The sequence below is a fragment of the Aristolochia californica genome, unplaced genomic scaffold (genome assembly GCF_029961685.1).
Source record: "Aristolochia californica isolate CCGP_79_NKW_82.1479 unplaced genomic scaffold, dmAriCali1.0.hap1 SCAF_3, whole genome shotgun sequence".
Taxonomy (NCBI): domain Eukaryota; kingdom Viridiplantae; phylum Streptophyta; class Magnoliopsida; order Piperales; family Aristolochiaceae; genus Aristolochia; species Aristolochia californica.
Window position 1 is genome coordinate 46269967 of NW_027181992.1, and position 25460 is coordinate 46295426.

The 25460-nt window shown below is 37.4% G+C and overlaps 3 protein-coding genes across 4 annotated transcripts; all 3 read left to right on the plus strand.

Moving 5' to 3' along the window:
• Positions 1–1963: 1963 nt before the first annotated feature.
• On the plus strand, positions 1964–2470 carry LOC137959630 (uncharacterized). Its single transcript, XM_068806985.1, has one exon. It carries the CDS (start codon positions 1964–1966, stop codon positions 2468–2470), a length of 507 nt encoding a protein of 168 aa, XP_068663086.1.
• A 5012-nt stretch (positions 2471–7482) lies between these two features.
• LOC137959256 (alpha/beta hydrolase domain-containing protein WAV2-like) lies at positions 7483–17503 on the plus strand. Of its 2 annotated transcripts, XR_011114060.1 has the most exons (9): positions 7483–7938; positions 9520–9555; positions 9653–9731; positions 9830–9884; positions 10905–11021; positions 14451–14615; positions 15942–16176; positions 16876–16979; positions 17145–17503. XR_011114060.1 is itself a non-coding variant. In XM_068806640.1 (8 exons), exons 1-8 carry the CDS (start codon positions 7701–7703, stop codon positions 17153–17155), a joined length of 936 nt encoding a protein of 311 aa, XP_068662741.1. In that variant the 5' UTR covers positions 7483–7700; the 3' UTR covers positions 17156–17503. The 2 variants fall into 2 exon arrangements, 1 of the variants encoding a protein (XP_068662741.1); XM_068806640.1 differs by lacking the exon at positions 16876–16979.
• A 771-nt stretch (positions 17504–18274) lies between these two features.
• LOC137958587 (PHD finger protein ALFIN-LIKE 4-like) lies at positions 18275–25194 on the plus strand. The gene is made up of 5 exons (XM_068805652.1): positions 18275–18709; positions 18824–18856; positions 20183–20411; positions 24402–24534; positions 24672–25194. Exons 1-5 carry the CDS (start codon positions 18610–18612, stop codon positions 24936–24938), a joined length of 762 nt encoding a protein of 253 aa, XP_068661753.1. The 5' UTR covers positions 18275–18609; the 3' UTR covers positions 24939–25194.
• Positions 25195–25460: the final 266 nt, after the last annotated feature.

Genomic DNA, 25460 nt, shown 5'->3' on the forward strand with positions numbered 1-25460 from the left:
CACAACCTGTAAATCCCCAATCATCCTGTATACAACCTGAGACGATTTCTAATGGGTTGGCGACAAATGGTTCCCACACCCTTGACATGTCTGTAATACAGAGTAGACTCACATGCCTCCAGCTGGGCTTCTGAGCAGCAGCAGCGGCGGCTGCAACATGTGGTTGGATGTTGGAAGCTCGGGAAGTGCAGACACCTTAAATGCGTAAAAGAGAGGAGACGGAAGAGGGAGAAACAGAAGCAAGTAAAGAGAGAGAATTGTCTCCGTCGGAAAATGAAAACAAAAGGCTTTAATGCTGCTCTAACTTCCCTCTCGATCCACTCATCCTCATTTACAGAGACTATGAAAGCTTAGACCAATTTAAAATGACCGAGAAAATAATAGAGATCTTGGTGCTGTTGCAGGGGGGAAGATACAGTGGTTGGGGACCTGAGAGAAGAGGATCAGAGTTCAGAGCAAAAGAATCGTGGGTTTCCTTTCGAGATCAGAGCATGAAAAGACAGCGGTTGCATTTCCAGTTTTTAATTGCCTTTTGTTGTTGCAAAGTCAAATGAACTCCACACAGCGAGTCATTCCATCATGCAAAACAAAATTCTTTCGTCCATTTTCTTTTTCTTTCTCTGTCCCTCAAAACGAATGCTTCTCTAGATTATTGCTTGGGTTCAGCCACCAATCCAAATGTCTTCTAGCACAGTTTAATTAAGTTTTCGAAGCTTCATCTTCTACTTCAATGACTGAAGTATTATTTGAGAACTCGATTTTACTATTCTTCTAATTACGTAAGAAGTTATGATTATCAATCAATAAGATATGCTCATAATAGCTAATCCATGTAAATTTATGTCCAAGTGGCTAAAGAATTCATTTTTCTAGTCACTAATAAAAAATATCGGTATGACTATGAAGCAATTTCGGCTCATACTCAATCTGTTACTGCACATCATACACTGTCAAATATAAAAACATTTTGACAACCCAATAGCATATAGTCTATTAAGATTCACTCTGAGAATTCTTCCCTTAAGGAGAAATCATGTAAATATTCTGTAAATCCGGTGATTGGGATAATCTCGTTAATCACTCAAATTCTTCTATATATATTCTGTAAAACGGCTATTTAAGCCGATGATGTGAATGAGAAATCAAGAATGTAATTGAAGTATTATTTTTTACTTGGTATCAAAGCAGGAGAATCCTTCTCCTTCTCGTCGCCGAAGAACAGAGCAAAAGCTCTGTCTCGTCGTCTCTCCCGTAGCCGAAGAACAGAGTTGCAACTCTGTCGTCGAAAAAAACAGAGCAGGTCTACAACTCTGTTGAGGTTCTCTTCGGCCGTCGCTTTACAACAAAACCGCTATCACCTGAACTCCCGAAATTTGTCGACGTACCGCCAGCCCGAACGTCGCCGACAATGAACCACCTTCCAGCGATCGGCACCAGTGTCACCGACGCAAAAGATGAAGAGCCGCATTATCTCTGTCGTCACCCTCACTCCGGTGGACCGTCGGGACGACGCAGAAGACGAAGAGCCACCGCTCGGCCTTCTAGCATACCGCCAGCCCGAATGTTGTCGGCAACGAAGAAGCCGCACCGTCGACGAAGAAGACAGGTACAAAAAAATTCGCTTCCGTTAACTTAGGTCCAAATTTTTTTTATTTTTCTGGCGGGTCACGAGATCTTCTTGAACCCGACCGGAAACAGAGACCCGAACCACTTATCGGACTGGACCGGACCGGGAAATAAAGAAAAAATATATATTCAAAAAGAGGACCGGACCACAATCGGAGACCCAAACCGGGTCAACCCAGGGAACAGAAAACGGACCGAACCAGTATTTTTGGGTGATCACCAATCTACTGATCTTCTATTTCATCATGTCGAAGGAATCGACACCAATTATTCATGTGCAATCCGAAAATTCTGGTTTTACAACCAACGTCACTCTTACCGAAGTCAACTATGATGTATGGTCCCAGATCATGGAGATGCAAATTGCGGGACGAGAAAAGCTCGAATATATTATGGGAAAACACCATTTCCACAAGAAATGGATGCCTCCTATGCGAAATGGTATGCTAAAAATAAAAAAGTCAAAGGGTGGTTGTTAACCTTTATGTCACCAGATATTATGAAGCGCTATATTCGGCTGCGTACCGCATGCGAAATATGGAATGCTCTGGAAAAAACTTTCTATGATGGGTCAGATGAATCCCAATTATTTTCATTGAATCAGAGAGTTTTCTCCACCAAACAGACTGGTCGCCCTTTATCAACGTATTATGGTGATCTTGTGGAAATTTTTCAAGAACTTGATCATCGTGACAGGATTATAATGAAAGATCCTGATGATGTTATCACGTATAGAAAATCCGTTGAAAGATTGCGTATTCATATTTTCTTAAACGGATTGGATGCAGAATTTGAACAAGTTCGTGGCGAAAATTCTCAGAAAAGACCTGATATTGGATCTTGAAGAAGCCTATACTTATGTACTTCGTGACTCTGTTCGTAGAACCACTTTACATAATGAAGTTGATCGCGTTGAGACATCTGCAATGGTAGCACGTCGAGCTAAGCCTAAAACAGCTCAACCAATTAGTGATCAAAACCGAACATCAGGATTTCAAAATTGTAGCTATGAGGTTGGAACAACCAAATCAGAGTGCATTTGTACTCACTGTGGTGAGACTGGGCATATAAAGTCACGATGTTATGAACTTATCGGGTATCCAGAATGGTGGGATCCTACCAAAGCGCCTCGCAAACGGAACTCCAAATCAAATAATCATGCTTTCGTTGTAGTAGCAGAACCTTCCACCTTTCACACAACTGAGGATGCATTAGTCTTAATCGCTACATCTGGTAAGGTTCTTAATACTTCCGCTTCTAGTAGAAATAGTGAATGGATAATTGATTCTGGTGCTACTGATCATATGACCTTTGACAATCATCATGTTAAAAGTATGAAACCATCTGCACAACATATTTTATCTATAGCAAATGGTACTCCATCTCACGTTATTGGAGAAGGTTCAATCACTCTCACTGAAAATCTGAGTCATGATTCTGTATTAGTTGTTCCAACCCTCAATCATAATCTATTATCAGTTGCTCAAATAACTTGTACTCTGCATTGTATTGTGATTTTTTGGCCTAACCTTTGTGTTTTTAAGGACATTCGAACTCAAAAGACAATTGGGTATGGTACTAGAAGGGGGAAGCTCTATTACCTTGATCTGCAGCCAGAGAGTTTTCATCAGTTAGCCCAAGCGTTCTCAACGAAGAATAAATCTGCAGATTCTGACATTTGGTTATGGCATAAACGGTTGGGTCATTCATCCTTTGGTTATTTAAAGAAATTGTTTCCTACATTTTTTGCAAAGTTATCTATTTCAGAATAAATCTGCAGATTCTGACATTTGGTTATGGCATAAACGGTTGGGTCATTCATCCTTTGGTTATTTAAAGAAATTGTTTCCTACATTTTTTGCAAAGTTATCTATTTCAGATTTTAAGTGTGATATATGTGAATTGGCGAAAAACCTTCGTGTTCCATTCCCAATAAGCATGAATAGGAGTCCATCACCTTTTATGATTATTCATTCTGATGTGTGGGGTCCATCAAATACAACATCTCTTAGTGATAAACGGTGGTTTGTTTCTTTTATTGATAATCACACCCGTATGACTTGGATTTGTTTAATGAAGTAAAAAAGTGCAGTTAGTTCATTGTTCAAACAATTTCACAGAATGATAGTCACTCAGTATCATTCTACAATACGAACTCTTCGAAGTGACAATGGTGGAGAATTTGTGAATCAAAGTTTCAAATAATATCTAGATGATCATGATATTACTCATCAAACTACTTGTCCGTACACCCCTCAGCAAAATGGGGTTGCAGAGCGAAAGAATCGCCACCTTCTTGAGGTTGTTCGTGTGTCCTTGTTTGAGGCTCATATGTCGGCTAGTTACTGGGGTGAATCCATCACAACTGTAGCTTACCTTATCAATCGAATACCATCAAGTGTGTTACAATTTCAGATTCCCTTGAGTGTTCTTCATAAAACCATAAGTTCACCTGCTGTGCCGAATCTGCCACCTAAAGTTTTTGGGTGTGTAGCCTTTGTTCACCTTCATAAGTCATTGAGACATAAATTGGAACACCGAGCTCTCAAGTGTGTTTTTGTTGGTTATGCTCAACATCAGAAAGGTTATCGTTGTTATCATCCTCCCTCTCGCAAATTGTATGTCACTCTTGATGTGGTATTTCGTGAAGAAAACATGTATTATTCTACTCCCGAGTCTTCAATACAGGGGAAGAAAATGATTGAATTAAAGACCCTTAATCATCATTTGGATATCTTGGATACTACAAGTGGTCAATATTCAGATTACAACTGTGGACATCAAAATGATACAAATGAGCATGGTTCACAGGATGAAGAAAGACAAGACTAGATGGAAGTAATGCAACCAGAGTCCCAGCTACCATCTTCCCCCCTTCATAATGTGCCAATGGATCAATTGCCTTCTGAGTCCGGGTCCATGTCTGAGCCTCAGGTAATTTCCAAAACTCAACTAAGAGTGCTACCTCATCGAACCACAAGAGGAAAACCTAAAGTCAATTATGAACCTCTTCTCACCTCTAAATCTCGGTTTCCCATGCATAATTTTGTATCTTATCATAGATTGTCAAAGGCAAATGAAGTATTTGTGAAACAATTATCTGTTATATCTATTCCTAATAGTGTGCAGGAAGCCTTGAAAGATCCTAAATAGAAAAAAGCCATGAATGAAGAAATAAGGTCTGTCCAAAAGAATTCAACATGGGAAGTGGTTGACCTACCTATAGGAAAGACACCAGTTGGATGTAGGTGGGTATTTACCATTAAATATAAAGCTGATGACACCATTGAAAGGTTCAAAGCAAGACTTGTTGCCAAAGGATATACTCAAACCTACGGGATTGATTATATGGAGACATTCACACCAATGGCCAAAATCAACACTGTTCGGATTCTACTATCTCTAGCTGTGAATCTTGACTGACCCTTATATTAGTTTGATGTAAAAAATGCATTTTTGCACGGAGATCTCCATGAAGAAGTATATATGGAATTACCTCCTGGATGTATTATGCAAAACAAATGATGCAAACAAGTATGTAAACTGAGGAAATCCCTATATGGTTTGAATCAGTCTCCGAGGGCGTGGTTTGGAAGGTTCACAAATTTTATGAAATCTATCGGATACAAGCAAAGCAACTCAGATCATACTCTCTTCCTGAAATATAACAAGGAGGCCATCACAAATCTTATTGTATATATTGATGATATGATAGTAAATGGGAATGATCCAGAAGAAAATAGATCATTGCAAAGTTGTCTTGTTAGAGAATTTGAAATGAAAAAAAATGGTATGACAGCGTGTAGTCCAGTCAGTACTCCTATGGAAAAAAATCTGAAATAGGGAACACATTCAGATCAAGTCTCTGCTAACAAGGAGCGTTATCAGAGACTAGCTGGGAGGATAATGTATCTTGCACATACCAGACCAGACTTAGCTTATGTACTAAGTGTGGTTAGTCAATTTATGCACTCTCCAAGTGAAGAACATATGAATGTCATCAATCGTATCCTTACTTGAAATCATCTCCAGGGAAAAGAATTTTATTTAAAAAGGGAGGTGACTTGAAAATTGAAGGTTATACCGATGCCGATTGGGCTGGGTCAATAGAAGATCGACGGTCTACATCTGGATACTTTACATTTGTAGGTGGAAATTTGGTCACTTGGAGAAGTAAGAAACAAGAGGTGGTGGCTAGATCGTCAACTGAAGCCGAATACAGGGGAATGGCCAAGGCAATATGTGAATTATTATGGATAAAAAATCTGATACAAGAACTACATATTGAACAAACAAGTCCTATAAAATTATATTGTGACAATAAGGCAGTATGCGATATTGCCCACAACCTAGTTCAGCATGATAGAACTAAACATGTTGAAGTTGATAGATACTTTATTAAAGAAAAGTTAGAAGCAAGAATCATTGAAGTCCCTCATGTTCGATCTGAGGATCAGCTTGCCGATGTGCTAACCAAAACAGTGTCTTACCGAGCTTTTAACAAATGTCTTGACAAGTTGGGAATGAGTAATATATATGCACCAACTTGAGGGGGAGTGTTAAGATTCACTCTGAGATTTATTCCCTTAAGGAGAAATCATGTAAATATTCTGTAAATCCGGTGATTGGGGTAATCCCGTTAATCACTCAAATTCTTCCATGTATATTCTGTAAAACGGCTATTTAAGCCGATGATGTGAATGAGAAATCAAGATTGTAATTGAAGTATTATTTTTTACTTAGTCGATGTACAATAAATAATTTTTTATCTTCTTTATTATGGGGAAAACATAATCTTCATGACGAAAAATATATGCCCAATTATAAAGGGTATAATTACCAGGATAATGTCGATGTTTGGTCAAATTTGTCATACTATCAAAACCTTTTGCATAGGTTTTATTGGTTTGTCATTTTTAATGCTTAAATTAACAAAGCATAAACAAGAAAATATACTCATTCCTTTATCGGTATACAAGTGGTGGACTAATTTGGACCTCCAATTTCAATTATTCTTGATCCACTTCAATAACTTTATGGTATAAGAGAGGTAAAATCTATTCTAGACATATCTAATACATTATTTTTCTTTTTTGTAATTTTCCTTTTTTGGATATTACAATGGGATTGTAAATTTGCATTTAACGATTTACAATTGCAGCACACTTTTCATGTCCGATGGTGGAAAAAATTCTCCAATATGGATAAATAATTGCAAAAATCAAGTCTGTTATTCTTCAGTTTAAAAATCAAACACCCAAATTGGTGGAGAAAACATAAATTTCATCATTCAAAATCATGAAGGCATAGATCAAATAAAAAAGTTCAGACATTTTTAATGATGAATTATTAATCAAAACTTTGGACTAAATAAAGAAGTCATTTTTAATTGAATTTACTAAAGTATCAAAGAAGTTCATAAAGACAATATGTCCATATCTACTTGTGGCTCTTCCAGCTCTTTGCTTTTAAAAAAAAAATACAATATTTACAAAAAAAAAGTGCCATTCTCTTAATTAAAATTTACAAAAAATGCTATTATATTTATTTAATAATAAAAAATAAAAAGATTAAAAACTCAATTGAAGATAATCATAAATATATTATTTAATAAATTAGGAATAATTATTTTACATAATTAAATTTACAATAAATAAAAAATCGTTTTGTAGTTTTTACCGAATGTGAATATATGCAAAGCCCATGGGCTTTTATTGGACAGTTCTACCCACCTCCAACGCGGGACTTGCATTTCTACGTTCGAGACTTGTCAGCCTCGAAAAAGTTTGCATCTCTATACATTTGGGCCCAATTCCAGACCGAAAGATCAAAATTTACCGCATCGTCATCGCCACGTATGCGACAAAAGCCCTCCGTTGTCTCGTACTCTGCTCCATCGCCCGCGATTGGAAAACGGAGCTTTGCAGTTCGTACCTCCGACTCCCACTTTCCGACAAGCTTTCTCCCAATTCTGCATGTAATTCAGCTCTCTCGCGTCTCATTCTATTCTGGCCTTCTTTTGCTCTCTCTTTGAGCCTGAAAATTCCGAAAACAGTAGGAGAGAGAGGGAGGAAATGGTTTCGTTCTTCAACGTACTGATATATGGGGTGGGCGGCATGATGATGGCGGGGATTGCTCTGTTGGTGGCGTTTCAGGAGAAGCTCGTTTACGTTCCGGTCTTGCCGGGACTCACCAAGTCTTACCCGATAACGCCCGCGCGGCTCCGTCTCAAGTACGAAGATGTATGGCTGACCTCTTCGGATGGTGTTCGACTTCACGCGTGGTTCATCAAGCTTTTTCCTGACTGTAGAGGTGATACGTGAATCTGATTTTGGTTGAACGTTTTAAACTCGTTTGCTGTGGTATTTGAGGGTTGAGGAGCTAGGGCTTCGATGTTTCTCGAGGGTTTATCGGAGAATTTGAACTGCTTGTATCTTGTATGCCTGTGGTTTTGTTCGATGAAATCTTGTTAGGGCAAGGCTGCTCTTGACTGTCTTCTTTAGGTGTTTGTTCCATTTGGTGGGACTTTCTCTGCGAGGTCTGGTTTATCCAATTATGGCAGACGGGAGATAGTCGCGCTAGGGTTACACATGATGTTTCTTTGATCTTGTAGTTTAGATTCTGTCTTGGAACTTCTAATTTCTATTGTAATTACTCCACTTGGGTGGGTCCATCTATTGTAATTACTTTGGCTGAGTCAGTTACTTAGTCAGTAACTTAAGTCAATACTTAGTCATTAAGTTACTTAGTTGTTAAAGATACTTAGTTATTAAGTTAAGTCATTAAGTTTGTTTACTTTTTAAGTTGAATGCCTTGGAGGGGCATATCTATAATTTTCTCTTGAACCTTGTGGACATGAACCCTATCTAGAGGGGAAATGGAATGGGAAAAAAGGAAGTCTGAATTTAGGTTATACAAAGGGTTTTGAGTTATCCTAAACGAGTTCAGGGGTGTGCGTTCTACTCAACGAACCTAGGGTCTCAAGCTTCCCTTTGGCTTGATTTTCTTTTCTTTTCTTCTTCTTCCTTGCGATTTGCTGTGTGAGATTCGGGACCATAACAACATCACTGTTCGTTTAACATTTAAGCACAGTATCTTTTAATCAAATAAGCTCAGAAATCAGTGTTCCATGTATGACCATCTCTCTCTGTTTCTCAATCGACCTTGTAGTAGCTATAGAGTGTAATACATCCGAAAAGCGTTGGTTGTAACTTTGCACGGGAAGAGTATGATCAACATTCACAAACATATCTTGAATAACAGAAAATGGTGATTAACTTCATGGGAGGGGCAGCATAAATGGTTGAAAATGATACCAATAGGGTAGAAATGATCAAGGAGTACTTCCCAATGATTCCGATCCAGAGTAAAGCATGGGTGTAAATCGTTAGTGTTTTAAATAGTCATTGTGTGCCTTTCGACTTTCTCGACCTGCTTCAACTGAAGTGAAAGTTGCCTATATGAAATGCCTTGACCTCATGAAATTGTTACCGTCAGTTGCATTTGTTTCCTGCAAGGTCTATTTAGTTGATTGACCTCTTTGCACCTTTACTGCTGCTCCAAACATCTTCTCACTGCTTGGCTTGGCATATATTCCCATGGAACTAGTCCTGCCACAACTGTGAATTTTTCTAATTATTTCAGTAATCAGAGAAAGAACAAGAAATGTGAGCTTGGTGGTGAGTGCTGAGTGCTATTAGCATATTTAATAAATGTTTGGTGAAAGAATTTTTTCCACTTCATAGTATTAGTAAAATCTTCCTGCATTCTGTAGTGATAATTCATGTTTCCCTTGCCCTGGAAAAGATTAGCAAGTGTCTTTTTTTTTTACTTCAATTATTGTGATTTTGAATATGTAAGAAAGTCGTAACAGTGGTGTTGCTGTTGTTGCAGGTCCTACAATGCTCTTTTTTCAAGAAAATGCTGGCAGTATCCTTTTCTCTTGCTTTTCTGAAAAGCTTTGGTGTATGTTTAACAATTTGTTTTATATGAGTTCTGTTTGGATGAAACTTTACTGATTACTCAGATATTGCTCATCGTCTTGAATTTGTTCGCATAATGCTGCAGAGGCTGCAATGTAATGTGTTTATGCTATCTTATCGAGGGTATATTTGTTTTCTCATCCTTGTGAGATCTTGCTCTTTTTCCTTTTCATGTTTCTACTTCATAGACTGAACTGATTATAACTATTTTTGTAATTCAGGTACGGAGCAAGTGAAGGCTACCCCTCTCAGAAAGGCATCACGAGAGATGCTCAGGTAAGTGTGACTTTTTTACATTGTACTTGTAGTTTCTTTTTCTTTCCCTCTGTGCTGTGGCCTAAACAAAGAATAGAAAATAATAGTACCAAGTTTGCACTAGGGACTTTTCAAAACAATTTATAATCTGTTTGCACTAGGGTACAGCTTGACCTTTGATAGTATTTAGTGATTTACAGAATCATGTGGAAGGTTCCTTGCAGCAAAGAAAAGAAAACCCAAATTTTTTTTTTTTTGATTCTAAAACAAAATAAGATGTCCTGTCCAGGGGCTGGAGAGGGCTATTTGTAGCCTTCTACTACACAATTCTTGCATGGAAACAAAATTTAAATTCCCTAAGAACTCTATTTTTCTAATTAAACAAGTGCATCTCTTATAGACACCAATAATCTGATGTAAGAATTTTTTAATGATAAAAGGACTAGTTTAAAACTAGGAAGCACGTAATCAAAGATACTATTCCAAAATAGGAAATTTGTAATAAAAAGAAAATAATGTGAAATGCGAAACCCTAATAGTAAAAGAAAGGACTCCTTACTATAGGAAGAAACTTCCTTGAAAAGGCACTTGCTAAAGTAATAAGATACAACTTTATCAAACTTTGAAATTTGCTAAGTATGAAGTGAAACTAATCTAGGAAACTCCTAAATATGTGTAAAATGAAGAAAAAGAAAGAATTTTTGAAGAGAAAAGAGAGGAAGGGAAGAAAGACAAGGGGAAGTCTCATGTTGAGAGAAAGTGGTTAGAGGATCTGCACAATCCCTAATCTATTTATTGATAACTTAAGTAATTTTAGTACAGAATGACCATAATGCCCTTACTCTAGTTATCTTAATTACAGCCATCAAACAGAATAAAAAAATGTAAAAATTACATCTGTGAGCATGTCTAATTCATCTCTATCTAATTAGATGGCTGGACCACAATACCCTACAGTAAAATTACCAAAATACCCATGACCTTTAACAATATGCATGACTCTGAAGATGAAATTCAAGTGCTATTCTTTTCTGCTGTTAGGCTGCATTGGATCATCTCTTCCAGAGAACTGATATTGACACATCTAGGATAGTTGTCTTTGGAAGATCACTTGGGGGTGCTGTTGGATCAGTTCTTGCAAACAATAATCCTGATAAGGTATGCCTTTAATTTTTTTTGTTATTTGTATGAATAATGTGGAAGGTTCTCTTTTGACATTGATGATACTTCACCGATTCTCTCTCTTCCTATTACTTGGCAGCATTATTGAAGGAATCACTTTTTGTTGTTTGAACCTCAGCTTGGGAAATAACAATTTTTTTTAGCTTCTTTAGGATCTCATCATATTTTTTTAATAATTTTTTTTTTCTTCTTCTTCATGTGCTCCATGAGTGACCAATAATGACCTGAATGAACTGCTCATACAAGGTTAAGGCTTTTTATATTATTCAACCATTTTATCTTCTTTAACATTCTAGTGTAGGTGTCTCCTAGTAGTCGAACTGAAAACTTACAAATGGAAAGAAAATGGAATGCTGTATTTATCTGCTCAATTATCTTGATATGCTCACACAATGAGTGAAGGAGCTGAAGCAGACTTACTCATGCAAAAGCAAGAAAGAAAAGCATCGTGGCTGTTTGATGTTTTTAGTTGAGGCCTACATCAAGTTGTCTTTCTCTAGGCTTTTCATCCACAATTATGACGCAAACAGTTGTATTAAGTGAAGTTTGAGTTTTCTTCCACTGACTTTGTCTATCTAGTATGAGTTCATTGGTTGAATTTGAGTTATCTAGAACTTTTCTTTATCAAAGTGGACAACCATTACCTTGTAAGGCTAGATTGACATTTCAGGTTGAGCTCGTAGTTTCAGGGGTTGCTGATAAGGGCAATGACTTCACATGCAAATGGTCTACTTTGCATCTGCTAAAAAAATCTGGCATATCTTGTATTTTGTTGTTGGACTGGCTACTTGTGTATTTTGAGCAGAAAAAAACTTGCATTACCAGTGGATCAAATCTTGATGAGTGCATCGAGGAGAAGAGCACATGGACAAGCAAGGGGAGGGGCCGAGGATATAGGTTTATTTAAATCATCTGCATCATTTTAGGTGCCTTATTTCACCTTTGTTAGGAAGGACAGATACAGTTGCAACTGAGTGATACTCTTGTACTCAAAGAGGCTATTATGTGTATCACTGCAAGAAAACTCTAATGTGGACCATTAATTTGCTGGAGTTGGACTTTTATGTGTCCTTGAAGTTAGGACACAAACACTTAATTATTTGATCAAGTGGTGTGAATTTGGTTAACATATTTAAATATGGATTCGGATCCTTGAATGTTTTATATGCATGTGGGCAATTTGGGGGTACGGGTGTTGAGTTGAGACTCTTGTACTCAAAGAGGCTATTATGTGTATCACTGCAAGAAAACTCTAATGTGGACCATTAATTTGCTGGAGTTGGACTTTTATGTGTCCTTGAAGTTAGGACGCAAACACTTAATTATTTGATCAAGTGGTGTGAATTTGGTTAACAAATTTAAATATGGATTCGGATCCTCGCATGTTTTATATGCATGTGGGCAATTTGGGGGTATGGGTGTTGAGTTGAGACCAACTTAGCAATTGACTGGCTTAAGAGCTTAGATTTTGGTGTTCTATCAGCTATGGAGCTTTTGCATACTTTGTTAGATATCTAATATTTGGTATTAGAGCAGGCAATGCATCCCATGTTCGAATCCTAGAAGGTATTACCTATAGAAAAGACTACTTGCTGCCAAAGTGAGAGTGGTCATAAAAGGTGAAAAAGGCTATTGGGTTTAAAGTGAAAGCCGTCAAAGGGTGGGCTTCTGTGGATGTTAACACATGGGCATGGTACATTATTATGTATCTTTGGGGCCCAATTTGGTTGGATCAACTAGAATATGTTAATTTAAGGGCTTAGTTTTCCAGGTTCCATCAGATTTAAAACATTTTACATGTTGGGTTGATTCCTAACAATTTCCCTTCCAAAACTCTGCGGCACTTCCTGCTATATACCTTATTTGTTTGACTACAGTTTTTTCTATACTGAATGAAATTTGTTTGAACCAAAGTCTGAGTGCTCATTTTGATTTGCTGTCGAAGGCTGAGTCTGACTTGGATTGGACTGAAACTAAGACAATTTCCTGTTATTGTTGTTTTAGCATGAGTGGATCAGAGCTGTTCATTTCCATCCCTTGCTTTGTGGTACTACTTTGTTAAAAACATTTCTCTGCTCACTATTCTTGGAATGTGGTTTAATTCCTCTCCCAAATATGTTGTAACTTCTCTTTTATTGCACTAGGCTTCATTCTATAGCTCGTTAGTTATAACTGTAGTGCACGTGTCAAGTTGTCTTCATAGAAATATTTTACAGGGTGGAAGCACATAAGTGATGTGAAGAATCGAAGAAACATTTTATGTTTGGTATGTGGGTAGCTTTACTCTTTAAGTCTAGTTTTTACAGTAGGTTGCACAATTGGTACGTGGGTAAACAAGTCACCAAAGTTTATTTGGAATTGATGGGAAAAATTCTTGCTTGCTCTGTCAGGCATGTACTCTAACATCGCTTTATTTTTGGAGGAAAACAAAAAATCAAGGTTGACATCTTTCTGAACTCCATTTGTGTTGTTGTGAAAGAGAAGTCCTTCTATTTTAAGGCTGTACATTTACTCCATGTCTTGACCAGTTGACTGAGAGTGGGAAATGTGGCTCTGGAGGAGTAATCTTATATTTATTTTTGGCTTGGAGAGATCGTACACTTACTAGTTGGATCCGAACTTATTCTACTCACTTTGGAGGAACTGACCCAAATTCAACAATGTTATTGGCACTCAATGCGATCTTCTCACTGCCAATATGTTTTTGATGAGTTATGGCTTCAAGCTTTTGTGTTTGTTTGAGAAATTTGATGGATTCATATTGGAAATATCTTTGGGCTAATTTCAAGTTATTCCCAATGGTGTGCCCTTCCCAGAGGATATCCTATTTCGCTATTGGTTGAGGTGACTTTTTGGTTGTCATCAGTTGGGCCTTGGGAAATTGTGCCCTGCTCACCCAATGAGATTTCTCGAGTTCTTAGATGAGATTGATGTTAATTGTTACTGTATTAATGTATCATGGAATCACATACCTGGTTCTGCCAATAGGATGGTGGGCTCTCTTTCTAGAGTGGGTGTTTCCCCAGAATGCCTTGTGGGTAATGCCTTACGTCTATTACAGGGCTATTTGGTTTTCTTCAGCATCTTCTGTTGACATCTTCTACTTCTTGAATTACCTTTTTCCCTCGGGGAGTTCTCTTAATGAATCTTGTTTCTCATTTTTTTGAAAAAATTCCATGCATAGTGTGCACTTTCTGTTGCTGTATCAAAATACTTTAGTCATCCACTTTGATAGCTGTACAAGCTTCAATTTTACTGAAATATTTTAATTTCATCTGGGTTTCTCTCTCTCTCTCTCTCTCTCTCTCTCTCTCTCTCTCTCTCTCTCTCTCTTTTCTTATTTTTGCCTTATTTTTGTCAAATCTTGTGTTTGATTTGTAAGCATTTGTGTTCCTTGATTTTTAGGTTTCTGCTATTATATTGGAGAACACCTTTACTTCAATCTTGGACATGGCTGGTGTTCTGCTGCCATTCCTGAAATGGTTTATAGGTGGAAGTGGCTGTAAAGGTCCAAGGATCCTCAATTGTGTTGTTCGTTCTCCATGGAGCACTATTGATATTATTGGGCAGGTAGAATTGGTTTTTTACCTGTTTGCTTGTGTATATGGTTTTGTGATTGCTCTCATAAATCCTGTTCATTGTATCGAGGTCTTGTTTCTTTGTAGTTTTGGATGGTCATATAGCTTAGTATTGGGTCCAGTGGCCCATTCTTTGACATGTGAAAGCGATGATACCAAAGCCATAATCATGCTGTTGGTCCTCTCACTGTTTTAGTTTCTTGCACTTTTTGAATTTTTCTTTTCTTTTGAACTGCACTTATGGAGCGTTTTAGAAATAGTTTGTTGGTTATTTCAAAATGAAAAAAAGGGATTTAGCCACTTTCTGCGTTGTGCTATTGGTGCAGCTATAGAGTCCCAAAAATTTCAAAATTTTATTCTATTTTGCTGTCTTTAATTCATAAAAAAAGTTGCCATTAACTCTGCTAGAAGTTGGCATTAAGAATCTGGTTCAGCTCATTGACTAGCATGAAATGGTATTATCATGCTGTGTAAGAACTCATAAAAAAAGCACTGTAAAGTAGTTTTCTTATTTGTTTTTGTCCATACGAGGGCTCAAAGTTTGATAATAACTTTGGACTATTCCCACAACTGGATAAATAGGGATCTATATGATGGTTCCCTTAATAGGTTGGTGATTCTGTCATCCTGACAGTTAAGCTTGATATGGAATTATATATCTCAGTTTTATAAAATATTTAATGCAACTTTTCTGTTGACTAGTTGAAGAATAAGAACCACAATAGAAATTCATCATTTTTTGTTGTGCTTTAGCCCCTCTGTATCTCATGTTGGGTAACCATTATGGGAGCTTTATTTCATAAAGGAATTTGAAACATATGATGAAACTTATGTCCTTTTCTGGAATTATTTAAAACTTTAAATCCTGAGTAGGATAAACTCATATTGACTAAACTTACTTTTCTGGAATTATTTAAAACTTTAAATTCTGAGTTGGATAAACTCTGAAAGATGCTCTAACAAGACTAGCGTGACATGCATGGTGATGGATAATACACTCACTATACTTGCACTGGTCAATGTTATAGTTCTCTGATTGAAAAATTTATGAATTTATTGTGCAAAGGCAATATTGTGGCATTATCATCACTATCATTTGTGATTGATCTTGAGCTTTAATTTGTTTCTTTTTTCTTTTTGAAATATTAGTTGCACACACCCACCCACACTCACACACACACACACACACACACACACACACACACTACCAATGCAAACTCAAGGTAACTTGAGGGCAGCTAGGTTAAAAGTGAAATTAAGTTCTAGAAGAATGAAGCATGACTCATAAGTCTGGCTTAATGTAGAATTGGTTTTGCAGATTAAGCAACCGATTCTATTTCTGTCCGGTTTGCAAGATGAGATGGTTCCCCCTTCTCATATGCAGATGCTCTATGCTAAAGCATCAGAAAACAACAGGAGATGCCTATTCATTGATTTTCCCTCAGGCATGCATATGGACACATGGCTGTCTGGTGGTGATAGGTATTGGAGGTCAATTCAGCTGTTTCTTGAGCAGCATGTTCCAGAGAGCCGGGAGAAAGATAGTCTTAGCGGTTTGTGAACCTTGCTTAATATATTTTTCCATTTATCCATGGCAACCTTGCTATATATTTATCTAATTGTTTAGTTGAGTTGAGCCAAGAACTCTCCATTTTATAATTGTCCTCTGTTTCTCTCCCAATATGAGATGGTTGTTTATTTATTTGGAGGAATGAATTTCAGTCCTTTTTGTGTACTCTCTTTTCACTCTTCAATTTTTCTAAAACTTTTCTCTCTTTAAATATAACTATTCAGTTGTGGTCAAAGGAGGTTTCTTAAGTTGATATCGTTCTTGTAAGGCATAAAAATCTGTATGGAGATAATGTTACCCTCCTCCGCTTATTAGGGTTGGAACTATGGATCTTCCCACTGGCACTTGTTTTTCTTTTTGGAGTTTAGATGCATGAATCCAGTACTTTATGCATGCATAATGCGTCTTTCAAGAAAAGCTTGTAGTACAAAATGATTCATAAGGATGCTGTTTAATCCTTGTTGTATGGGGTCTTCGCTTGTGTATATAGAAAATGACAAATACAACCACCCACTGCTACAGATTAGCAAATTTCTATCAGTACATGAATGTGGAGACCCATCATGAACTTTGGGTTTATAACTACGGTTCATTCTTGGGGCATCACACTTTCTACTATTCTAAAGTCTTCTCAACCGTGTTTATGTACAACTTCTCTTGGATTTGATGAAAGAACGAGCAGGCCTCGGTTGAAATGAGAGATAGGGTGGAGCTTATGATAAACATAGGATATTTGTAAGTGAGATCTTTTGGATTTGGTGCAAGAGGCCTTGGTTTAAATGAGAGGTATGGTTGGAGCTTATAATAAACCTGGGATTTTATTGATGATTTGTCATTTGATATGTTTCTAAGATTGGAAAAATGGTGTCTGTGAATCTTTCTGGACATGGGATTTTTCTGTCTGGCCATGGCCGAATGTTAACACCCTTGATTATTTTTTACTTGATACAGATGCAAGATAATTGGCGTCGAGTAAACATCAATTTCCCACCTCATTTTGGGCTCTGGCCTTGACTTGTGCTTTTTGAAGCTTTAGCCAGTGGCACTCCAACCAGTTTTATCAATTTGTTTGCAGGAGAAGCTGAAAAATTTGAATGTTTTGTGGATCTGGCTGCCCGTATGTCCTGGACATTTGCTATGTTGGAATCTAGATAAGAGTAGGTTTTAGATATCTCTTTTGTCAGTATTCACATCGGCCTTGTACCTTTGTCCAATCTGGAGTTCTTGTTTTTGTTCTCTTGTATCATGAATCTCCCAATGAAAGTCAAACAACTAGTACTCAAGATTGCTCCACAATTCATTCGGTCCAATTTTTGTCCATTTGTTTTCTCAAAGAACTTCGTCATTCTTCAGTTCAAAGTAAATAAAATTTAGCGACACAGAAGGAAGGCAAGAGCAATAGAAGATCACAGAAGGAAGGCAAGAACCGAGGTAAATAAAATTTGATTGGATTTTTTTTCTTCTTTCAAAGTTTTACTAGCTGATACATATCGTACCAGTTCCGCACGTATCTGATACGAGTCCGTTAAGGTAAATCATGCCCAGTCAAAGTCTCAGATGAGAACATGCTCCGAGTCCGCCCCTGAGTCGAACCCAACTCCGCTTGAGAAACCCGAGACCCGAAATCCTTCAAACCGAACGCCAATGACATCGAGAAACAGAAGTGGGCCAAACATCGATCTCACAGCTTTGTTCGTTTCAGCCAAGATCAGCTGATCCCCGTCGCATGACAGGGGTGTTTTCGTCATATCACTGAAAAGACAGTGACATCCCTGACCAGCGACCAACGGATTTTGAAGCATCGCCTTGTCTTTCGAGCCAAGGGACAGTACCGTCATTGTGTGAAATTTCACGGACATTTCTATAAAAGTAACCGCCAAATTTCGAATCGAATCCGAAATCCCGAAATTCAAACCCCCTCTTCGATTTTTGTAGCAGACTCGGATCGGGGTGATGTGACGCCGGTGGGCCCGCTCTGGCGCTTCTCGCATGAGCGCGCGGATGATCGCATCTCCGTCCAATCAACTCGCGGTGTTCTTTAGCGTTTACCTGTACTTGGATAATCCGTTCCCGGACGCGTCCCCCCTGTCTCAAATCCAGTTAAACCGTCTACAACAATCCGCTTCAAATCCGCCAAGCGAATGTCGTTTTTTCCTCCGGTTTTCTTTTTTCGTGCTCCGAAACTGCTCAGCCCGCTCGTCTGAGAGAGGGAGAGGGGTCAAATATTTTTCTTTCGTGTTTCCCTCCTTTCCGAACACAAAACGCAGTCCGCTCTCTCAACTCTCTGCATTTTTTTTCTCTCGCTTCTGAGGGATTCTGCTCCCGTGCTCTCTCTGCATCTATACCGTCCTCCTCCGTTTCTTCGTGCCCGTTCTGTTTGTTTTTGTCTCTCGCGGCAGGTTGGGAGTTGTGAGCGATGGACGCGGGATCCGGACCGTACAATCCTCGGACGGTTGAGGAGGTCTTCAGAGATTTTAAAGGCCGGAGAGCCGGAATGATTAAAGCCCTCACTACAGGTGCTGTTTTTCGTTTTTTGACTTTTTATGTGAAGGTGAATTTGTAGCTTCGTTTTTTCCTTTTTGCTGCATTTTGAGGAATTGACGTAGTTTCTGCTTTTGGTTTTTGTGCAGACGTGGAGGAATTTTTCAACCAGTGCGATCCAGGTTAGGGTTTATGGCTTGTGGTTTCGTTGTGCATGTTAAAGTTCTGTGAAGTTCGCCGTTCTAGTGGAATTTCTTTTGGGAAGGTGTTTTCGGTTTGGGCATATGGTCTTTTTTGTTCGGTGGTTATGGTGGTTGACCAGCTAGTATAGTTCGAAGTTTTGGTCTTATTTTGTTTGATGTTAGGGCTTAAGCTCCTAAGGCGTGCTCTTCGTTGATTTTTCCAGCTGTTTCCTCGAATTTGTTGTCTTCTTTTGCCTCGGTTTTGTCGAAATGCGAATTATTTCTTCTGCTTGTTTTTGTTCTTCTTTCTTTTTACTTATTTTAATTTTTTGAAAAATTAAAATGCCTCCCATACTTTTCAATATTATGCTTCAGAGTATGTCGTGAAGTCCCAGAGTTTAATCGCTGCTTCTCATGGATGGAAAGTGACGTGGTTGGTGTCCATGCTTTTAGACCAGCAATAGTAGAGTGCAGAACAATACATGCTTTTTGTGTTTAGCATTACCGTTTAGCCCACTTATTTATACATTTTGCCTTTTACTTTTGTCTTTTTATTTTCACCTTCTCTTCCAAATAGTGTATATGAAAAAGTTATACCTTCTAAGTCCTTGGTTCATGTCCACGTGTTCATATTAAATTTAATATTCTCTCCACTTTAGTACGTGAGTAGCTAAGTGATGGTTCAAATATTTAAGTTCTTTCTTGGGAGTTTTACATGAAATACTATGTTGTATTTTTTAAAATTACTTTGAGTATCTGACTTACCTGTGATTGAATTAGTGCCTGCCTGAAAGGTATTGTCTGTTCTGGTCATGGTAGTGAGTTGAGATTTTAGGACATTGATTTGTGTATGCTAATAGAAATATTTAGTTACTACTTTTGTTATTTTGCTAAGTCTTAAGTTTTATTATGGGCATTAAATTTCTTAATGGCGTTCTGTTTTGAATTCTAGTGTTGCTTGTATACCATTTTTATTGATTATTCAATGGAAAATGAACAGTTTGATAGTGTTTTCGGATTATCTGTTTTCTTCCTTGCTCTTGGGTCAGGCATTCTTTGAAGTGTTGGTGTTTTCAGTCAGTTAGATTTAAAAATTTGAGACTTTCTTATACTGGTTGTTGACATCAGGACTAATAATTCTGATGTACATTTTGGTTTTGCAGTTGTCTTTTTTGTTTGTTGATTCAAGTTTGCTTTCACTTACTGCTGTTCTTGTTGCTTCAATTTAATAGCATTTTATGCTACATATTGTCTTAGTTACATAAACTTCATGGCTGGGCAACTTACTAGTGACATCACATATCTTTTTTTTTTTTTTTTTTGCAGAAAAGGAAAATTTGTGCCTCTATGGCTTTCCAAGTGAGCAATGGGAAGTAAATTTACCTGCTGATGAGGTTCCACCTGAGCTCCCTGAACCTGCACTGGGCATCAACTTTGCTCGAGATGGTATGCAGGAAAAAGATTGGTTGTCTTTGGTTGCTGTCCACAGCGATGCCTGGTTACTTGCTGTGGCCTTTTATTTTGGAGCTAGATTTGGGTTTGATAAGAATGACAGGTGATTTTCTTATCCATTTCACGTGGAGATCTTTTTCCCATTTCTGAATGTTTAGCAGTATTTATATTTTTTCATTTTTCTTGTTGTTATTTTAAGTTATAACATGAATTATTTATCGGATTGTTTTTTTTTTTTTTTGTGTGTGCATCTCATTTTCTATTTATTTAGTAAGATAAGAACTTTTCTTTGCTACCAAACTGCAAACTTTTCTTTCAAATTCTGTGGAAAGTAGTAATTTATATGTTAAAAGGGTATAGGTTGGAAATTTTGTAGAGAATCTATGTTTAGTTTCAGGAAATACTGCAAAAAGTACAATCGAGAAAAGGCTTTCAAGAGTTTGAATTGATGCAGTTTGACTGCAAAGCATTTTTCTCAACACTTGTAACTGACTATTCTTGAATGCTTTTCTTCAACTCTTATAGAAAAGAGCTATTCTTGAATTTATCTTTTGATTACTAGTAGTTTTTATATTTACCACATGCATTTAGACAAGCTCATTGATCCTATGTAATAGGGGGTCATATTGTAAAATCTCATGGGTGGACCCATCCAAAGATAAGGGGATATAGTCATTATGTAGGACATTGAGGAGGTTGAAAAGGTGAACAAGATTACTCACGTATAGGCTTTTCTTATTTGAGATTCTCTATTTGTGCTTACTTGATCTCAGTAGTAAACAATCACTGAAAGAGTTGGGTGGTTCATTTTCTTTTTTATTTTTTTAATGGGTCACAGGAGGCTTACCTTATCCAAACTTCGAATTTGGTTTGACTATTTGGTGCGGCATACCTTGTGTGAGGAAGTTAGCTGTTTAAAGTGCCTGCCTATACCACACAAGGTTTGACGCGTGCTTATTGCTATTTTACAAATTTTATTAAGCCTAAGTCGGTTAAGGTGGGAAAATTTTATTGCAGTGCTCCTAAAATTTGAGAATTTAGGAGAATATACAGTACATAATTTTTTCTTTTCTTTTCTTTTATGTGCTTTCTTGCTTCTTCTTCTTCTCTCTCTCTCTCTCTTGCTCTAGCGTTTTTGATTGTTGAACCCCTTACACTAATGAGTCTTGAAATCAAGACCCCACTATGTGCTACAAAATGTGTAGGAAGCTTGGTATATTTTGCAGTAGATGTCTGTTAGTCATTGCAGAAGTTTTACAGGCCTAAACCTTATTTTACAGTGGAAAGAAGAAAAAGGCCTCTGCATCAATATACAGTACCTTATTTTTCTTACCAGTTTTGAGGTTGATTGATGCATCCCTTGCTTTACCTAATTGGTTAGATCTGGTGTGTTAAAGGGTTTCAGTAGGGTGACTATGAGGGGTTTGAAGAGAATTGGGTACACATTCTTGAAGAGTACAACCTGGACGATCTTCATAGTAATAAGAAGATGCTTCTCAATGATTTATTCCTTAAAAAGAAGGGTTTCTACTGATATAGTTTTACTTGCTAACATTTTTTTATGGTTGTATTTTAGTTTCTGTCAACAGTTAATAAACCCATTTGTGGATGGGGAGGGGTATTCATGTAATTTAGAGAGTATAAATAAGTGGAGGGCTTTCGGTTATCTTATAAATGGATAGGAAGCAAAAGTTGTTTAATTTGTTAGAGCTTGACCTCTCTCCCAATCCCCACTACAAATTTTGCATGAAAACTACTATTATTGGTCTTGAATCTTATTTTGAGTTTAGGTTGGTCTATCAAGCTCTAGGATGGATTATTAGTAATTTTTTCTAGTTTAGACCCTGCTGATGTCCATATTCATTGGTTTTATTTTCTCCTTTGTTCTAAATTCTAACTTGTTCTTGTGAGATGTTCTATTCTCCAAACCTGCATTAGTGACCTACTTCAACTTTTTTCTTGTGACAACTTCTATAGCTTTTTTTCATACTGGTCCATTGATGAAGTGCTAGGTGTAACAATGTTTAAAAATTGGGGTTTCCTATATTAGTTGAAGTGGTGGAAGGTTGTTGTCTGGATATTCAAGTATGTTTTATATTGAGGTACTTGTTATCAATGTACTGATGCTTCCTGCACTTGCAAAATTGAAATCACCATAATGGTTAGGGTTGAAGAAATTAAAGTATTAAACAAATTAGGGTCACGACAAGCTGGGAAATCTTATTAAAAATTATTTTTTCTGTGAGTAAAACTTGCATAGAGGAAAAGGTGCATTAGCATGTGTCTAATTTTTTCTGGCATGCTACTTTTTCTTGAGCCTTTTAGAGCACTTCATTCTCTTTATTTTGTCTTAAAAACAAATATTAAGTGTAGTTCTAAGTAAAGTACCTAATTGAAGTGCATGTTTGATGAACATCGGACTTGAGAAAACCATGTTTTTAATCTCCAAAAAATTGTGCAGATGGTGAACTAAAATTCGCAATAAGAACATATTTATAGATTATTGTAGATCATTATTATATTCTAGTGAGATAATGCTTGAATCTTGAGCACAGCTTAAAAGTTCGGTCAGGCTCTGTTATGGAGTGTCATGTTGTTTGTGATGAAGTGTTGGATTGATTGCATGGTTGTTTTACTGTATTGTAATGAGAGTGACCTATTCTCAAGAATTAAGGCTTTTCAATAGAAGTTATTTCTCATATGAAAGTATCTCCAGATTAAGTTTATTTTTGAAAATTGTCAAGTTCAATTCTTGGGAAACCTTATATTGGTAAGTGCAAATGGTAACCTGTGATTTAGATCCCTTGGGTTGAATGATTCTTTTAACTTCATCACTCCTTGATGATAAGGATGCTCACTGACAAGGTGGATTAGCAAACTGGCATTTGTGATCCTAGAAATCCACTGTGGAGATACACCCATGGTCATCATTACTTGTTTCAGATAAAGGCATCTATGCTGGAATCTCACGTCCTGGATTGCTTTTTTATTGGACATTTCAAGTGGATGATCTCTTTTGGATGACCTTGATTCTTTATATTTGCTGTCTCTGGCTTATTTGTCTTTTTTGTTTGCCTTTGGATGGCTATTCCTAATATTTTTTGGCTCAGCCTGCCTTTCTTTGGCTTGTCTACTGTATATGTTGATCTTGAGGAGTTAAAAGTAGTGATGTTTTCCTGTATGTAAACTCTCAAAGTTCATTTTTTCTTTTTTGCTTTTAACTGTTTTCATTTTGTCATATTGTTTTTTGGTTTGATATGGGAGGAGATGAAGTCAATATAGGGCATTTTCAAGTTCTTTGTTTGATTAAATTGTCTCAGAATTTTGTATAATGAGGAGATACTCTGGATTTTTGAGCTTATTTCTTTCTTTCCTCATATTGTTATATCTTTCACTTTGGTCAAGGTTTTCAGAGAGTTGGAACTAGGGTTGAGGATTTTTACCCTCTGCTGACTTGTGATTCTGCAACTGCAATTGCATGAGGCAGCCTAAGGCTGGCTGTGGCTGCTCGCTCTGGGGGTATTGTATCTTCATGGACTACTCACTAAGAATTTGGCTTAGTGGTAATTGTTTAAGACCTTTCTTTGTTAAGTTTTGTTGGTACAAGTCAATGAATTGATAGGTCTCCCGATACTATGTTGATATTATGTGTAGCATGCAGTGGTATCCTGGTTCGTCTAACAATCAAGGGAGAACTCAATGGATTCTATATAGATTTTGTGTATTTAAGATATCATTTTTTTTCTGAGTTGTTGATCTGGACTTGTTTTGTGTGCTAATTGCTTTTGATCATTGGAACTTTCATCTTGTTACGAGTGATTGATGATGTTTTGGTGTGACAGAAGTAGTGATTAACCTGTGTAAATTGAGTTAAATTCATATGGGAGATATATATTTCAAAATCTGGTGGTTGAAAAAAGAAATGTTGCAAAATCTGGAAAATGTTTAAACAGTTGTATATCCCAATGTTAAGGGTTTGAGGTGCTTCTTAATATGCAGATAGTAGCTGAGTTTTTTGGCATAGCTCAGGTTGATGCCTCTTATGTCATTTGGACAAATGATAATTTTTTTTTTGCTACTGCATGATATTCAGGAGGCGGCTGTTTAATATGATTAATGAACTCCCATCAATCTTCGAGGTTGTGACTGGAACTGCAAAGAAGCAAGTGAAGGAAAAGACCGGCACAAATCACAGCAGCAACAAATCCAAGCCCAACTCCAAAGTGGTAATGAATTGTTTGTGTTATTGTCTTTGTTGCATTTATTTGCTGTAGTTTTGTGCTTCAGTAGAGTCATCTTGTACTCTTGACAGGATAATAAGTTAGTTACTTACTGTAATGTTGTTATGTTCTATGGCCATCAGCGGGTTTCCGACTCTCAGTCGAAGTTCACAAAAACCATGCAACAAAAAGAAGAAGATGATGGTTTGGAGGATGAAGATGAGGATGAACATGGTGAGACTCTTTGTGGGGCTTGTGGTGAAAATTATGCCTCGGACGAGTTCTGGATCTGTTGTGATATATGTGAGAAGTGGTTCCATGGTAAATGTGTGAAAATCACCCCCGCAAGGGCCGAGCATATCAAGCAGTACAAGTGTCCATCTTGCAGCAACAAGAGAGCGCGTCCCTGATGTTGTTGGTTGTCTGTAATTGAGGGTTCTGCTAACTGTCTAGTTTTCATTTTCTTTTCATAGGGAGTGGACAGGTTTGTTTTTCTTACTATCTAGTACACTGGTCCCAGCGCGTGTATGATACTCTTGCCTCTGAAGTCTCATAAGACTTCATCTCAACTCTACCCATTGCTGAAATGTTCAGTTCCTCGTAAAATTCATCTTACGCTGTGAGGCCTTTTTCGCTCGTCTTGATTCAAATTATATCTGTTAACCCCGTTCTCTTGCCTGTTATTTGATCGATTTTGGTGCATTAGACTCTAGCATCATTCTATGCTTGGGGTGCTGAAGCAGTCATTTACTGATTCATATTCAGGGCGTGTCAATATCTCTCTAGCCAAGCATGCCATCGACATGACGTTATGGTGCTTGATTGTGGTTAAAATCAAAAGACGAAGAATAGGAGAAGAATAGACTGAACCGAACGATTGAAACATGCATGAGAATGCTGGATCATCTTCACCTGATAGCCTAAATTTGTCT

Bases quoted from the DNA above. Each gene is read 5' to 3' on its own strand.
- LOC137959630 (XM_068806985.1), top strand. From the start codon at position 1,964: ATGGTCCCAGATCATGGAGATGCAAATTGCGGGACGAGAAAAGCTCGA.
- LOC137959256 (XM_068806640.1), top strand. From the start codon at position 7,701: ATGGTTTCGTTCTTCAACGTACTGATATATGGGGTGGGCGGCATGATG. The intron at 7,939-9,519 runs GTGATACGTGAA...CTGTTGTTGCAG, and splicing joins GCTTTTTCCTGACTGTAGAG to GTCCTACAATGCTCTTTTTT. The intron at 9,556-9,652 runs GTATCCTTTTCT...CTGATTACTCAG, and splicing joins TTTTCAAGAAAATGCTGGCA to ATATTGCTCATCGTCTTGAA.
- LOC137958587 (XM_068805652.1), top strand. From the start codon at position 18,610: ATGGACGCGGGATCCGGACCGTACAATCCTCGGACGGTTGAGGAGGTC. The intron at 20,412-24,401 runs GTGATTTTCTTA...CATGATATTCAG, and splicing joins GGGTTTGATAAGAATGACAG to GAGGCGGCTGTTTAATATGA. The intron at 24,535-24,671 runs GTAATGAATTGT...TATGGCCATCAG, and splicing joins CCAAGCCCAACTCCAAAGTG to CGGGTTTCCGACTCTCAGTC.